Source organism: Rhagoletis pomonella, unplaced genomic scaffold (genome assembly GCF_013731165.1).
Source record: "Rhagoletis pomonella isolate Grant_MI unplaced genomic scaffold, Rhpom_1.0 Rhpom_scaffold_00002, whole genome shotgun sequence".
Lineage (NCBI taxonomy): Eukaryota > Metazoa > Arthropoda > Insecta > Diptera > Tephritidae > Rhagoletis > Rhagoletis pomonella.
Window position 1 is genome coordinate 41661219 of NW_023458556.1, and position 17406 is coordinate 41678624.

At 34.1% G+C, this 17406-nt stretch overlaps 1 protein-coding gene across 1 annotated transcript in view; it reads left to right on the forward strand.

Moving 5' to 3' along the window:
- The window catches only part of LOC118733626 (disks large 1 tumor suppressor protein), a gene marked incomplete in the record, with an annotated part of 154815 nt that overhangs the window by 126696 nt on the left and 10713 nt on the right, over positions 1-17406 (forward strand). Inside the window, 5 exon segments of the mRNA XM_036463119.1 lie at positions 2647-2860; positions 5366-5791; positions 5914-6019; positions 6979-7056; positions 10899-10943. Coding sequence (XP_036319012.1) covers positions 2647-2860; positions 5366-5791; positions 5914-6019; positions 6979-7056; positions 10899-10943 — 869 coding nt within the window.

Sequence of the window (17406 nt, forward strand, 5' to 3'; positions counted from 1 at the left end):
TTCAGGGATGGAACGTTTGTGTCCATTCGTACGACATGGGCGAGCCAGCCGAGTCGCTGTATTTTCATACGCTGCACTATGTCCATGTCGTTGTAAAACTCATTCGGCTCATCGTTCCGTCGTCCTTCAGCTGAATATTTCTCTGGAACACTCCAAGCGCCACTTTACCAGATATCGTCATTGTGCATTCTATTTTTCTGAAATCTATGACTGTGAACTGTGACGTGAGTGCCGAGGCGCGAATGCGCTGATGGGTTCGATCCCTGGTCCGAGCAACATCTAAAATTAGAAAAAAAGATTTCGAACGGATGACGTCTCACGGCAGGCAATGGCAAAACCTTCGAAGGTATTTCTGCCTTGAAAAAGCTTCTCATAAAAACCGTTTGCCGTTCGGAGGCGGCGTAAAATTGTAGGTCCTTCCATTTGTGTTATAACAGCCGGACGCACAGCACAGATCGGAGGAGTTGTTCTGTCAAACACTAATGGTGTTTTCGTTTCTACCAAAAAATGTCGCCTTTTCATTGCCCCTTTCTCTTTTCGTGTTCGATTCTTAAAGTAAGTGCAAACGGTGAGACAATTTTCTATTCGCTTCCTAAAATGTCGCACTCTTGTAAGGCAATAAGGGCACATTCTCTGCCCTTTGAAGCTTTTACAGGGCAGACGGTTGCCCTGAAAATCATAGAGATTTTTGTCGGCCGTAATTTAACTTGTCTATTCTAGAGCCCACTGCTGATTTCCTTCATACCTGAGATTCTACACCGAAGTAACGTGAAATCTACGCGAAACAGCCGCTGTCATTGTCACGAGTCACAGGTTTTATTTTTTTATTTTTATTATGTTTACGAACAGAAGCATTGTCGTTATCTTTTTGTTCTTATCAAGTGACGCACTTTAGGGGCGTTGTATGCTGATTAAACATGCGAGAATGTTAAGTAAAATATTTTTCGCGTTCGCATATCGGTATGCCCGTGAAACGTTTGACTCAGAGGCGTCACAGTGCGGCAAATTAGCATCCACTGTCTGCTGTTGACTTACTGCATAACTGGCTAATAGTGTAGTTGACTGATTGGCTTGCCTGACAGATGGATGACAACCAAAATACATACATGTATACATATAATCAGCAGCGGCGTTAACGATGCTGGCTGGGCAATGCGCATTGCTCATTCATTTGCTAACCATATTTTGAGTGAGTTTGCATTGTTTTTGAAGGTACAAACATACATGCATACGTACGCATACAGGTTCATAACACGAATCGTGCATTTATCTCAGCCATGCCAAGCCAAGCCAAAAAGCAAGTAAGCTGGTTGGCAACACGCTTGTGCGTTGTGCTGCTGTGGCGACAAAGACGACCGCGTCCTCCGCGCGCGCATATCACCTGTGCTCTCGAGCATTTTATCGCATTTAATTTGCAAGGCGCACGTTATTGCTTAATTTCTTATTTTTATTTTTATACATATCATTTGCCTTTTGCTATTCCAGCGATAAACGTGTATTCGATTTTATTTGAAATATACTTGTACTTTTTTCTGTATTTATTTATTTTGTGCGATACAAGTTTGGTTTGCGTTGACGCGTCTGATGCAGCTTGGACGGCGGACAAAGCTGTTGCGGCATGAGCTGGCCGGGTTTGGCTTGGCCACATCGTACTGTCGTTGACTTTTAGCTATTTGCTATCCGCGCTGCAGTGAGCGCCGTCGGCGTAGCTATTGCGTTTTTTTTTTTATTTGTTAATTTTTGCGCTGCAATTGTGTTTATCGAAGGTGTTGTTCGCCGTTTTTTTCTTTCCAGTTTGCATTTGCTGTTGATTATTTCTTTTTGTTTTTATTTAATCGAAGCTTGGATTTGTTTATGCAAACGCGCGGCTTCATCGTCGTCGTTGTCATTGCCGCTTTCGAAGCGGAATTCCGAAAATAATTGCACATTTCGTTGCGTACGCAAGTCCAAAGCGGGTGGTCGATCAGCTAGCCAGCCAGCGGGCCAAGCCAGCTGTGCCAGCCATTCGGTATCGGCTGTCACGTTTCATTAAATAAATTGTCAATTGCAAATCGAATCGAATTTGCTGCTAATTGAATTAATTCACCTCAGCAAGCCAGTATTAATTAGCAACGAGTGGGTGCGTCCACATCGCTTACGATTCCCCAGTAAAATGAGTTGCCTGCAGCTGCATCTGCTCAACTTGGATGAACGCATTTCGCGACTACGCAAGGCACATAAGCTCGAGAAATCCAATTCGTTGCCATTAAATGCCAGATTGCAGTTGGAGCCCACGCCTAAGTCTAAGAAGAAAGTGACAGCACGACTGGAACGCGGCACTAACGTCAGCGCATCGCGCGATAGCTTAGATCGAGGCGGTGGCGACGGTAAAGGTGACGATGGCGGCGACGTGGAGCGATTACAAAACGTTGTTGAGGCCGACGCTGCCGCGGGTGAACTTGGCGTGAAGTGCGTATGCCGCTTTACATATTAATATGGCCCTCAGTTGTGCAATATTTTTTTCTACTTATCATAAGTCTTAGTTGTATTGTATTATCTATTGCATATTTATTTCATGTACTTTTCTTGATCAATTATTTGTGTGTAATTGTGTTAAATACTTTGGCATTTCCTCAATTTCTATTCTCTGCTTTTACTCATTTTTAGTGAACCGCGCACAATCACCATACAAAAGGGTCCACAAGGTTTGGGCTTCAATATCGTCGGCGGCGAAGATGGCCAGGGTATCTATGTGTCATTTATACTTGCTGGAGGGCCTGCTGACGCAGGTGGTGAGCTGAAACGTGGCGATCAGCTGTTGAGCGTAAATAATGTCAGCCTAAAGAACGCTACCCATGAAGAGGCCGCTCAGGCGTTGAAGGTGAGTTATGCTTTTGGTGGCTGGGCCCTGAAGTGTATATCGCCCATTTACTTCAATATCTAGTGTCGTAATCAAAAATTACGAAAATTTAGTTTAGTATGCAGAAATTACCGCTACCTATTATTACATGTTGTATGAACCGTTGCGAATACCCCAAATACGTATTCATTTTTATTATGGGAGTATCTGTAAATTCAAAACTTAAAGCTGTTTTTCTGGAGTTTTGCTTTTTTCAGTTATAACTCTATTGAAGTAAAAAAAACTTGCGGGCTTTCCGCCGGATTTATAAAACGTAGGTATTATAATTTAAGACTTCCGCCAAATTTTTTCGAAAAAATATTAATATTTACGTGAACTAGAGCAATTTGAAAATACCTCCCAAAATCTTATTATTTCGACTCCATTAATATTTTTTATTTTATTTTATTCAAACCTTTTAATTTAAACTCTTGTATCATTTTAGATGATGTTTTAGAAAAAATATTTTTCAAAACAATTTTTTTTTATAAAAAACGCGATTTTTGGAAGTATTTTCATTTTTCGAAATTTTTTGGCGGAAGTCTTGACATACAGTGGTGGAAAAATAAATACGGACACGAAATTTTAACAAATTTTTCCTATTTTTCTTTTGTTTATTTAATATTAATTATTTCTTTTATAAAAGTATAGCTCATTATCCAACAAAAACCCTATAAATTCATATTTCAAACTTTGTGCAAAAATTATACAAATTCTGCAAAATTGCATCTAAATAACTTTTTAATCAGATTTTTTATTTTTTTTTTGTGTATGCAGTTTTATAGCCCATTAAAGTTTAGTAGAATAAAGCGCAAGTTTAAAATTCGTAAAAAATCGCGTTAGTTTTTGATAATTTTTATTATTTTCCATACAAAAAAACAATGTCGAACATACTTTGTATGGGAGAAAACGCGTTGAAAAAAATCCAAAAGTTAACGCGATTTTTTACCAACTTAAAACTTACACTTCATTCTACTAAAATTTAGTGGGCTATTAAACTACATACTCAAAAATATTCTAAAAAATGGGGTTGAAAAAGTTGAAAATTTAGATGCAATTTTGCAGAATTTTTATAATTTTTGCACAAAGTTTTAAATGTGACTTTATATGGTTTTTCTTAGATAATGAGCTATAATTTTATAAAAAATAATAAATTTTATATTTCCGATGGAGAAACTACCGATTTTTTGTTTGTATGGAAAGCGATGCACCCTAATGTAAATACGCAATTTGAATGAAACAGTAATTCAATAAAGTCCCGTGTTAGAGAGAGGAGATTAGCGGGATTATTTGTTTTACCAGTGTGATTCTAGACGTCACCAGTCTGATTCGCTGCTAGGCAAAGCGTTATTTAGGCCCGACTTTCATCCCTTTCCATTTACCGATAATTGTAAGGTCGCAAGGGAATGCCAGTCAAAATGGTCCAGCGCGGTTTTCGCAATGTGCAAAATTTTTTCATATACATTTTATAAATAAATTTTTTATAAAAATGTAGGTCATACTACCACTTTTTGAACTTTTTAAACAGAAATACATACATATTTCGGGTTCGCAGTTTATACTACTTATATTATGATTTTTCATAATTCTTCGTGATAATGGTCTTGGCACTTTCTTCCGTATGTGGAACAAAAACTAAACCCCTGCAAATTTTGAAAAAAAGTTTATTATGTTTCTTGAGATTGATTCATATGTTTTTTTTTTGTTGTAGTGTGAGTTATATTTGGCATGTGAAAAATAATAGGGACACGACACATTTTGACCAGTTTCAATTATTTTTATTATTTATTATTTTATAAAACTACAGGTCATTATCTAACAAAAAACATATAAATTCAAGTTCCAAACTTTGTAGACAAATTACGAAAATTAAAAAAAAATTACAACAAACTTTTTATTAAGAATTTTTAGAAAACTTCTAAGTATGCGGTTTTATAGCCCCTTAAATTCTATCTTAATGAAGTCCTAGTTTCAAGTGCCTAAGAATTCGCGTTGATTTTTGATATTTTTTTTTGCCGATGGTCTTATTATTTTCATCCATACAAAAAAAGTGGCACATATGTATATACTTTGTATGGAAGAAAATGCGTGACACTGTCAGCATTTCAAAAAAAAAAAGTATCATAAACCAACGGGAATTTTTAGCTACTTGAAACTTGCACTTTATTTTTAGAATTTAATTTTGAAATGTAGGACGAGAACGAGAGTTCTGCTGACGCAAGCGACAGGTAATAATAATTTTACGATAATCTTTCAGAATAGTTTTGTACGCGAAAGTGTTGCCAACATTTATAAAAAGGATGCACATCGTGTACGTTGGTGAGGTGGGATACTTTAAAATTTTCACATTGCTGTTAAAAAATGTATAGAAAGTACCTGTTCTGCAATTTATTGAATACTCGTATTAGCCTCATTAGAAACTCATATATTCTTCACCCAATGCCCTACTCATAACAGTTGTATTCATTTCCGCTATTTCGTTCACAGAGTTCCGGTGGTGTTGTCACATTAGTCGCACAGTATCGGCCCGAGGAGTACAATCGCTTTGAGGCGCGCATACAGGAGCTGAAACAGCAGGCTGCATTGTCGGCCGGCGGTACTGGCACACTGTTGCGCACCTCTCAAAAGCGTTCACTGTACGTGCGTGCGCTCTTCGATTACGATCCCAATCGTGATGATGGGCTACCATCGCGCGGTCTACCCTTCCGCCATGGCGACATACTACACGTGACAAATGCTTCCGATGATGAATGGTGGCAGGCACGTCGCGTGCTGGGCGACAGTGAAGACGAACAAATCGGTATTGTGCCATCGAAACGACGATGGGAACGAAAGATGCGTGCACGCGATCGTAGTGTTAAGTTTCAGGGTCACGCTGCAGCCAACAATAACCTGGACAAGGTCAGTAATGAGGTACAGTAGCGCTTGATCGGTTGAAGTAGCCGTAGTTGTTGTAGTAATATGGTATTTCAATTAATAAACATAATTTTTTTACTTCTTTTTTTGTGACACATTGCGCGCGTACTTTCAAGCAGCAATCGACGCTGGATCGTAAGAAGAAGAATTTCACGTTTTCACGGAAATTTCCGTTCATGAAGAGTCGCGACGAGAAATTGGGAGAAGATGGCAGTGATCAAGAGCGTAAGTAGTAATAAGGAAGTGTGTGAAACGTGAGTGTTTTTATAAAATGTGAAATTAAATGTATGGATTTATGCGCGTAAGCGTCTGCGTGCGTGTGTGGGCGTTTTTGTATATTAGCGCTTATGTAGTGAAGTTAGCTGCGTGATAGGCTTTTAATAAAATAAACACAATATACAATTCTCAACTGCCCTTTGTTAGTAATTTTATAATGCAGGCTTTAAAGTATCTCCCCTTTTCAGGCAGTCTGAAGCTCGCCTTCAGGCGCTGCGGTTATTCTTCTAGACCGCCCCTATATTGACTTTTTTTTAATAACGTTGGTTTGCTTACGTAAATGAATACTTTTTTCCTTTCCTTTTGTTTTGCTTATGCTTTTTGTTAGTTTGTTACCATTATTATTAAAATTAATTAGTTTATGCGTTTAATTTGTACATTATGTTTGTGTTTTCTTGTTATGTTATTGCATAATTTTAATATAATTTTTAATTTGTATATTTTTTGCTTTTACATGAAAATCACGAACACACAATACTACTTACCATCACGAACAAACAAAAAAAAAAACGTATAAAAACCGTATATCTTTTGTGGCGTCCAACATCATCTACAACCATCAACATACATCGACCTCGTCCTCCGTCCGTCAAAACAACTACTATTTATTTTTGATCGTTCATCTATCTCTCCGTTCATTCATTACTTACTTACATGTGTATACATACAATTCGGAATCTAATGGCATACAATATGCAATTATTAATAATTACAAAAAAAAATACGGTAATCGCTTGTTTGTTATACTCACAACTGGCACACTCTGGCTCTTTACTATACGGGGCATATCCGTTGTCTCCGTCCTCATCATTGCCATCAACGCCGCTTGGCCCTTTGCTCGGGCATAATTGCTCTACCATCATCACTGCGCGTTGCACATATGCGCATGTATGCGTGCCTGTGTACAGCAGCCAATGGAGTTGTAAACAGCAATAGTGAACTTGATGTTAACAGTGTTAACAACAATGATTCAAGTGAACCGCAACGTAAGTTTTAAACCCATTTTTATTCTAGACGTTGATTTACTATATAATTTATACTACATATGTATTTACTTAGGATGATAACATTTATGAAAAAATTGGTAATATTAGTAGGAAATAACAAAAATTACTTTGGATGAGGTTAAGTGTAAAAAAATACTATTTTAAAAAACAATACTTTTACTAATTTGGTTGTAGCGTTCTCATGAAATTCTATCTAATTTGTTGTAATCACTTACTTTGAAGTCGCCAAGTATTAATGGAAAAAGTTACATACATACATGCATAATTATATAGTTATTTTGATCTTGCTGGCATTCGGTTATTTGGTTAAATGATAACTATTCTTTAGGGAGCTTTATTGTTGGAGATTGAAAATGGAGATTTCCCGATGACAATGAAGACCCAGATCTCAAATCCATAGTAATAACTAGAGATCGTACTTGAGCAAAATAAAATAGCGAAATAGGCACTTAAACTCGTAAAAAGGGTACTGAAAATCAAAAAATAGTCAAAAAGACACATTTATTTTAGAAATGCTTATTTTACAAGAAAAACCAGGGGACCATTTCTTAATCTGTGAAAGCGTGAAGTGAAAACATTTTTCTACTACTACGATTCTGTTTTTAAACGAAATTTGATTTGTCAAAAAGTTTCCTCTGTTTTTATAAAGTTGGGCGTTTTGCTTAAAAACATATACCAAAATTCATAAAAAATAAATAAACTTTAACTGCTATATAATTCGAAAATCCGTATTCTTTTTATAAAGGATATCATCTTTTACTCACAATAATTTACCAAATAATTACTTGCTAGATGTTTATGGAAACCCTTTAATGATGGAGAATCGTTTAAATTACTAGAAATTTTTAAGCAAAAATACACGCGGCTTCAGTGATCCTATAAAAGTTCAAGAGTGCCGTTAATTTCTTCATGATCCCTCCGATTAAAAAAATAATAATCGAAAATGGTTAGTGTTATTTTCCCCCAAAAATAAAGTATACCATTAAGCTCAGCTCAATGATTTCTACCGGTCCTTAATATCTCCAAATCGTCGTTGGCTGAAAAAGGGTATTGAGTTTTTCCAACCCAGTTTGGCTTCTATAAGCCGCTTCTGAATCTAATCCAAAATATTTAAACATTGTTTACACTGATATTTTTATACATATGTATGTATACGAATTTTTCGCTGCACTATTTTCGAATATGGGCTTCTATTTTAAATATTAACGTTTTTTTTTTAATTTTAATTAAGTTATAGTCACGTAAAGGCAAAAAAGAAAAATCAAATAATATTCACATTCAATTTTTCCCTTTTTTGCCTTTACTGATTATATCTACCCAAATTAAAATTAAAAAAAAAATCTTTGAAAAATAAAATTTTAATATTTTTTTTTTATAAAATGATGTGGGGAGTTGCAATTCGATGAAATCCATCATATAAAACAAAAAGTGAATTTTGATCTTTTTATTAGTTTCAGCGATGATTTTGTTTCGTCTTTTTGCATTTCAGGTGATGATTTGTTTTTTTTTTGAAATCCAGCAATATATTATTCTCTAATTGAGGCGACTCAAAAGTCATTTCGTATGAATTCGATTTTAGTTTGCTATTTATTCCTCACAAATTTAAAACCTACTTTTAGAGGGCAAAATTAATATCCTGAAGGAGATCATTTCCTTTTTCTTATGCGGCTTGCGGCATTCTAATTTCAATTTAAGAAGATGCCAAATTTCTCAATACTATTTTTTGTTTACCAGTGCATCTAATTCCTCAGATATTTTTTTATATTAAAAATGACCTTCAAGAATCTCTTTCCATTGTATCAACATTCTTCAGTTTAATATTCTTCATTGTAGCTATTCCTGTCTCATGTGGTTTGCAAACCTATCGTTGAACTCGTTTGTTTTTCAATTTGAAATTTGAAAGTAGTATTGTGGAAGTGAAGTGTCGAGGTATGCATTATTTTCCAATTGATTACTTGGTGGCTTTATAAGTAGATCTTTTCCAAATTGAAACTGAAACTAGATTTAATATTGTCAAGCACTATGCCAGCTGTTGAATATTTAGTAATCTCTAACAAAATTATGAGCTGCTGGCAAATTCAGCGCACTTTTTTACGCACTATCGATTTTTTCGATAACAAAATTTGGTTTACTGGGTATACAAGAATATGCACCTACTCATTGATTTGTCGGGTTAAGGATTACTAGTAAAAAATATCAAATGTACTGGTACAAAATCATACCGCCAATCATAGAGCATATGACACAAAAAAAAAGAAAAAAGAAAATGCTCTTATAAAATAAAACATTATTGTGTAGTTTTTTTGGTATCGTCTAAACGCGCGCGCACACTGCAAATCTACAACTTCAACACACGCATAAGACATTTTGTATCACATTCGTGCTACATACATATGTATATGTAGTACATACAAAAAAAAAAAAACACCTGCGGACCGACTAGAAGCAATACTTTTTCAATTGACCGTTAATTACTCTTCAATTAATTCTCTTTACTTTTTTATTCCACTTGATTTTCTTCTGTTGAAAACTTTTAATTGCATAGTACATTTATTTACAATTCTATCTCTCAGCTTCATTTAAAAATCAATTTCCCATGTATGTAGTACTCAAAACGATATCCATTGTTCTACTTAAATAACGTGAAGGCGTTATTCGAAATTGATTCTTCTCAAATAAAAATAAAATTTAAACTACTTATGCCAGTGAAAAAAATAAAACAAATCTGTGCAACTAAGCAGACTGTGTATTAATCTTGAAACATTCAATAATTTGCTGCTTAAACATTATACCCTTTACACATTACATATTGAATGAAAACAACAGCTACAAAATTTTCAAATTTAAACTATTCTCGATACTCAAACTTCACTGCAACCCAACATTTAACTATTTCCAGCAGCAACATATGATGTATGTATGTATCTACAGTATCGGTCATATCTATAGCACGCCATTTCAAAGTGATATTGTGGGCAACTTATGTTCATTAATTTATTTTTGAGAATTTTCAATTAAAATACAGTTCTTTCTCTAACAAACCCCATATAAATCCAAGTTTAACAATTTGTAGAAAACTTCAAAAAAGTGCAACAAATTTTAACCTAAATTTCAAACTTTTTTCTCGGAAGTGTTTGAATTTTTCTGAATACACAGTTTTATAGCCCAATGAATTTTAGTCTGATAATGTGAAAGTTTCAAGTGACTGAAATTTACCGTTGATTTTTTAGAATTTTTTTCGCCAAAGGTGTTGCGGTTTTCATCCATATACAAATAAATTGAGTTTATTCATTATATGAAAGCCAATGCCACAAAAAAATTCTAAAAAATTAACGGTAATTCGTAGCCACTTGAAATTTGCACATTAGCAGACTAAAATTGCAGTGGCTAAAAAACTGTGTACTCAACAAAATTCTAACACTTCCGAGAAAAAAGTTTGAAACTTAGGTGAAAATTTGTTGCACTTTTTTAAAGTTTTCTACAAATTGTTAAACTTGGGTTTATATGGGGTTTGTTAGAGAAGAACTGTATTTTAATTGAAAATTCTCAAAAATAAATTAATGAACATAAGTTGCCCACAATATCACTTTGAAATGGCGTGCTATAGATATGACCGATACTGTATGTATGCTGGTCAAGCAATCTACTCTATACATACATACATGTCTAGTACATATGTACATCTTTCCCATTACCCTACAATACTATTTTTTCTTCCCTTCAACCCATTCACCACTCTTACTCTTTTGTGTTTTTTTCTACTACTGCTGCTGTTCTTTTTTAACTGAAAGAAATCTCTTCTTAATTCTTTAATTTTCTAGCTTTTATGCTTTGCTACACACAAGACGATGCCAATGCTGAAGGAGGTATGTACCAGTTACTTTACTGTTGTTTAACCATTTACCACATACTTACTACTACATGCATATATAAATATGTTAATATACTATACTCTGTACAACTCTTATCTCTACAACAAACTACTTACCACTTATTAACGTACCATTAACTGTAGTTCACATATTTGCTCATTTTCATTTGATTACTCTTGGTTATTATAGTTCGTTAATTGTATTTTGTTTTTTTTTTTTTTTTTGTTTTTAATTCCTTTATCCAATCACTTATTTAAATACATACATACTTACATACATGTATGTTCTTATAAAAATATAGACTCATCTATTTTTCTTATGGCTATTTGAAACTCGTGTAGGCTTTCATTCACTCGCCCATAGAGTAGCGCTTATAACATTCTTTAATACATAACATGTACAGTCATGGTGAAACTAATCCACCACCCAAAATAAGTTTTAGTTGAAAAAAGAGAGTATGTATTTGATCAGCATTTGTCATACATACTTTACTATTATTAGATTTTTATAAGTACTTGTACTTACATACATACATATACGTTTATTATATTATGCAAGTGTCAATATTTACAAAAAGCTCTCAAATTATGTATAAAAAAATTTGTTTATGATTTTGTTTTTAATTTAGCTATCCCTTTATTTCATGAATTTCTTTATTTAAAATGAAAACGCCAGGTAGGAATTTAATTTTTATTGGTTAAATAATAATTATACATGTGTATGTAAATCTATTCGATTATTGAGGTATGCCGTTTGTAAAAAGAAAATGCTCAAACTTTTGCAGACAAACTAAAAATTAAAATCATTGAGACCTCAATGAGACCTAAAATCATATGGACCTCAGTAAGCATTTTTGTTCATAGCAACTTCAATTCAAACTCAAAACATTTTTTTTGATAAATATGTACAGTGTCGACCACTTGCATAGTGCATTTAGTCTCTAAATTGACATTTTCGTTTAAATTTTTCTCTAGAATGTCAAATGTTGTTTACCTATTTTGACATTTTAGAGTGCAAAACCAACAACAAAATATAAACAGCTTCTTATTTTCGCTCTGGTTTCTATTATCGATTCAATGTACCTTGGTTATCAACTGATTTTTCAAGCATGTACATATGTATGTCTGTGGAAAATTTCACATATTACCCTAAGGTACGACACCTTGATTAATTTATGGGTTGTATCTTTTTTCTTTTTTCCACTTAGTTTTAGCTAGTGTTTTCAATCGGATTCACATCAGGCTACGGTGAGAGCCAATCTAATGAGGTTACGCCGTTTTCCTTTTTCCAACTGCTACACAAGCGACTTCGATGTTTGGTTCTGTTGATTGTACAAGTCCACGTCGTTATATCGTGGTCATGAAGTTGGCATCGAAATTATTCGTGAACATTATTAGTTTGGCAATTCCTTCTTTTATGAAGCATCTCCAAGTAGGAACTTTTTCTGTACATTTTACATGGCGATGAAGCTACTTAGGGAATCAGACGAGCTAAGCTTGGCTGAAACTATCATAACATTAATGTCTCTAAGCGAGGAACGGACCTCAGCCTCAATAACATTAATAAACAGTAGCTTATCGACACCTGAGTAGAAGATCGACCTATCTCTGCAGGCAGTTCTAAAACGCCTTAACTCAGAAAATTTTACAAGAACGCCCTATTTCAGCTGCCGCCTCAAAAACGCTCTCTATCAACATAATTTCAATATATTTTCAGTTAGTATAGTGCGTTTTTGCAAAAAAAAATTCTGAGATAAGGCGTTATTCAGTCAAATTCTGAGATAGGGCGTTCTTCACCCCAATTTTGAAGCGATTCGTTCTTGACCCATTTTCTAAGATAGGGCGTTTTCGAACCGGCCGCCAAGATCGGTCGATCTTCCACTCAGCCGTCGATATGTCTAATAGAAATGTATCTGGCAAAATTGTAACATAGAGTGCCGCTACTAAGCGCATTAAAATAAACCTAGGTAGAAAATCATTTTAACAGTACGTAGTTCGGTAGTTTCGTGAAGAGATTTCATAGCGTTCGGGTTACTCCTCTGGGAAAGTTTGAGTATAACAAAATTCTCAATTCATCAAAAATTTTGGTTGATGTAAAAAAGCATACAGACGTGGTGTATGGTATCGGAATGGAACTTACATATTTAATTGCTACCCGGGCGTTGTGTTCTCCTCCATCAAAACCTGAATCTGTAATTAGAATAAAAGTTTTATTTTAAGTTTTGTTTTAATTTCATGCATCTCACATTTTTCTATTAGTGCATATATCTAAAGAAATTGTAAATATACATATGAATGATACATATTTTAATTATTTATTCATTTAATATACATACATATGTACATACATACATAACGTTGTACTCAAGAGACTATATTTTTTAATTACTAAATACAAAAATTAAGCCTTCAAGGTGGTTCAAGTCATTTCCTACCTCTTGGGCCGGTTACTTGTAACTGAATGCACCTGTAAATCTTTTTATTACCATCATAAACTAATGACAAAGCCTTTTAACTTACGCGCTCAAATACATACAGATAACTGATCATTTAAGCGCAAAGACATGATTTAACTTAGACCATATCCAAAATTATTGCCACAAATATAATTATTTTTTTTTTTCAATGCTAACAGATAAATTTCAATTTATGCATATTTGATTCAAAGTATTAGTAATAAATATACTTATGTACATACATACATAGCATTTCCAAAGTCGTATGCATTTCATAGTTTCTCAGTGAATCAAACACACACACACACATAACGTACAGTGTACACTTTACCACTCCCGCGTCCATATCCCAGACCTTGCGCCAAAAATTCAAATATATTCAGATATTGTTTGCAACTTTATTTATTTGTTTCTAATAAAAATGTCATCGAAATTTCTAACCTTTTAATCAGTAGCTTTAGAAAATTTTCGCGTATGCAGTTTTGTAGACCATTCAATTGTAGTCTAATAAAGTACAAGTTTTAATTCGATAAAAATTACCGTTGATTTTATTTTTTATTTTTTTTTGGTGGATGGTGTTGCGCATTTTCTTCCATATAAAAATAGATTTTGATCATCAACGGTAGTTTCTAGCGACTTGAAACGTGCACTTTATTAAACTGAAATTGAATGGTCTACAAAACTGCATATCCGAAAACTTTCTACGAATTGAAAAGTTTGAAATTTTGATAACAATTTTTAAGTTTGATTAACTTTTGTAAATTTTGTGAAAGCGTTGAAATTTTTATTTATATGGTTTCGGTTATAAATTGAATTATATTGTAAATGAAAATTATTAAAACTAAATAGATAAACAAAAGATGCAAACAATATCAATTTGAATTTTGTTGCTAAATCTCTGACCATAGCTGTATAAGTTATATTCTTAGAATTTGTGTGCAGTCTCAGTTAGGCAAAGAACATTCCAACTTTCTTATACACAAATTCAAAACAAAAACAAACCATTCATTTGTGCGCTGGCTGTCGCGTGTTATTGTTTTTTTTTTACGAACAAAATTCAAGCCAAGTCAGATTTTATGACAAAATTTATTACACATTTTAGTTCATGTACATTAGACCGTACCAAACAAAAAAGTTCGCCGTTAATCGCTAAGTATTTGAAAGGAAATTTTTCTTCATATCTTCGGCATTTACAGTCGGATCTTAAAGTATGATATATCGATGTTCTTGCCTCGAGGTGACAATTTTTGTGTGTGACAAAGTTCATTGACCTCAAGTTCGCCGTTTTGGCACATACCAACCAAGCCTCCGTTCTTATCACTCTATAGTGCCGCCCTAATGACAGTAAATTAAAGCTCGCCAAAAACCATTAAACCTTTGCTAAGGAAGTATTTTGATTATTCTAGTAGAACTACTTACAAAACAAAAAATTGTTTGCCGGATGTAGGTGTCACCGAAAATGTGACCGACCCCAGCGGCCAAATAAATTTTTTTTTTCGAAATTGGCTTTCAAAAATACTTTAGTCTGAACGGTGTACGACGAACTTTTTTTAGTTCGCTTCTAAGGTGATACGGTATAATGTACATAGGTATTTAATTCTACATCCGTTTGCTATAAAAAAAATCGGCAAACATTTAATAGCCCACACACATCCACCCCTGCTCCCTGCTCCTCTGCTTAGCTTCCTATCGTTCTGCTGCATTTACTATGTGCGAGATCACAAACGTCAATGCTTTTCGCTTGGCAGCTGCCGAATTGCAGATTTTTGGTTGGTTGTTGTTGTTGTTTTAATTTCTCTTAGTTTTTTTTTTCTTAGAATGTGCTTGTTTTTTTTTTTTAGACTGTATTTTTTCGCAAGTATTTAACTGGCAAAACTAAACAAAAGCAAGACATAGTCTTTGTATATTTGTACAAATGAGAGCTGCCATTTGGAATTGGTTCAGCAAAACGCCCATATATATGTATGTGACGTAAAAGCATGAACGAGTTATTACCTTTAGTATTAATTTAAAATGTGAAATGGATTTCCTGGGTATGTGAAATGTGTCCTGAGTGAATGATTTTTGAAAGTTGTGCTCGATGCGGCTTTATCAGTCATCAAGAGATGGATCTACATACCTCCGAAATTTGAGGAAATTTATGTGCCTTAAAAGTTGAGAAAAATAGTTGATGCAACAGTTCACATATGTATAGAACTAGCTAAAGAAGCAGTCTTTGTATACATACGAGTACTTTTGTTAAAAAAATCTAGAATTATTATATTTTCTGTATATTGTTTTATATGGAAGACAATCCACGACCAGATTGCCTACATTTCTATATGTACGTATAGGTAAGAGGAAACATAACGGAATTGTACGCTATACATATCTGAGCTGTTCAATTAAAGTAGCCTAAGTCAGGAGAGGCCCTTTCCCCTTTAAAGCAACATTTCATTGGTTCCCAAACAATATTTTAACGTTCAACTATCCGTAGGTGCAGCTCAAGGTGCTCTTTTAATAGAAGCTTAATAAAAATATGAAAATTTTAAAGTGAAACTGATTATTTTTTAATTCAAAACCAAACCTTCTAAAGTCACTTAAGCTACTTCAATTGAACGGCACAGATATGTACATACATATGTATGTGAGGTCATTTCTGGATATGTAGCTCTACCTATCTACATAGGGGCCTATCAATTCTCCGCTCTAGACTTCAAAATAAGATGCATAGTTACGCTATTTCCGATCATATTTTGAAAATGAAATCGTGAAGCAATTTTGTTTCTTAAGTTTTTAAGTGATTCATTTTTTTTTTACTTGGAGTTATGATTTTTTAAGCTTTTGATTGTGTTTTGTGCACTTTTGTGATATAGGCAAGCTTTCCGGAAATGTATTTGTGAATTTGTCTAGGTACTGCTCTGTGCACTTCGATATTATCATTTTGGTTACTATCCTTTCTTCTTTTGTTTTGTCTGTTTGTAGGCTGAAGCATCTGTACTTATGCTACAACGTCTGTTATCCCTCCGAATATAACACCCTTGTTCCCTCCCCTCCGCCCAAGAGCCCACAATTCCGCGCAAAATTTTATACGAATCCAGCATATCATATTAACTTACTCAGAAATCGATTTGTTAAACTCCTATAATGCCAAAAATTACCGCTAGAACACCTAAAAGTATGCAGTTTCTGTTGGAAGCTTTTCATCTGAAATTGTCGCCTAAAAGGCATTATTTTTACTTACATCTTTGAGGCGTCTTTTTTCATCAAAACGGTGTGTTTTGCTTATCGAAGTTTAGCGTATTGTATTTCTGCAAAATTTTCAAATATTTAGGTATCCTGAAAACATACATTAGCTACTACATAGAGTATTGTCTGGTCCTCATGCTAGTTCAGCTCTGCATACCATTAAAGGCCTGCTGCTGTATACATTCCCTCATACACTAAATATATATAAACACCAACGTCACTCGATTAGCGACGAGGCATTCTCAGCGAATACTCTATCCACTTCAGTTTTTTTTTTTTAAATTTTCAGTTAAGTATTTAATTGCTTTAATGGGTTCGTTTACGTTTTCATCTTACGCCGTTTGTGTCTATCCTTTCGTTGCCTACCTATGTACCCCCTGTACCTCTTGTGCGTTTATTTCCAGCCTTTATTAGTATCCCTTACCATTTCGTTGCAAGTTCATCATTTATTTGCAATTTATGTAGTATTCGAAATTTGTACGACAAAAAAAACATCAAAACATGCATAATTAGTTATGTCAACATCTATACAATTTGGTTTCAAAATTTTAATTCATAAATAGATACACTGAAATTTGAATTGAAATAATCTACACCGTCAATGTACAAAAATAATAGATTTTCTTTTTCTTTTGAATTTTGTCGTATTTTCTGCTCCTACTACTCTACCACCTCTACTTTTACTACCTACTCCACTACCTACTACTACTACTACTACTACTATGTATTACTACTCTGCTACTATTTCAACTGCTCTTGTTCGCAAATCTACTC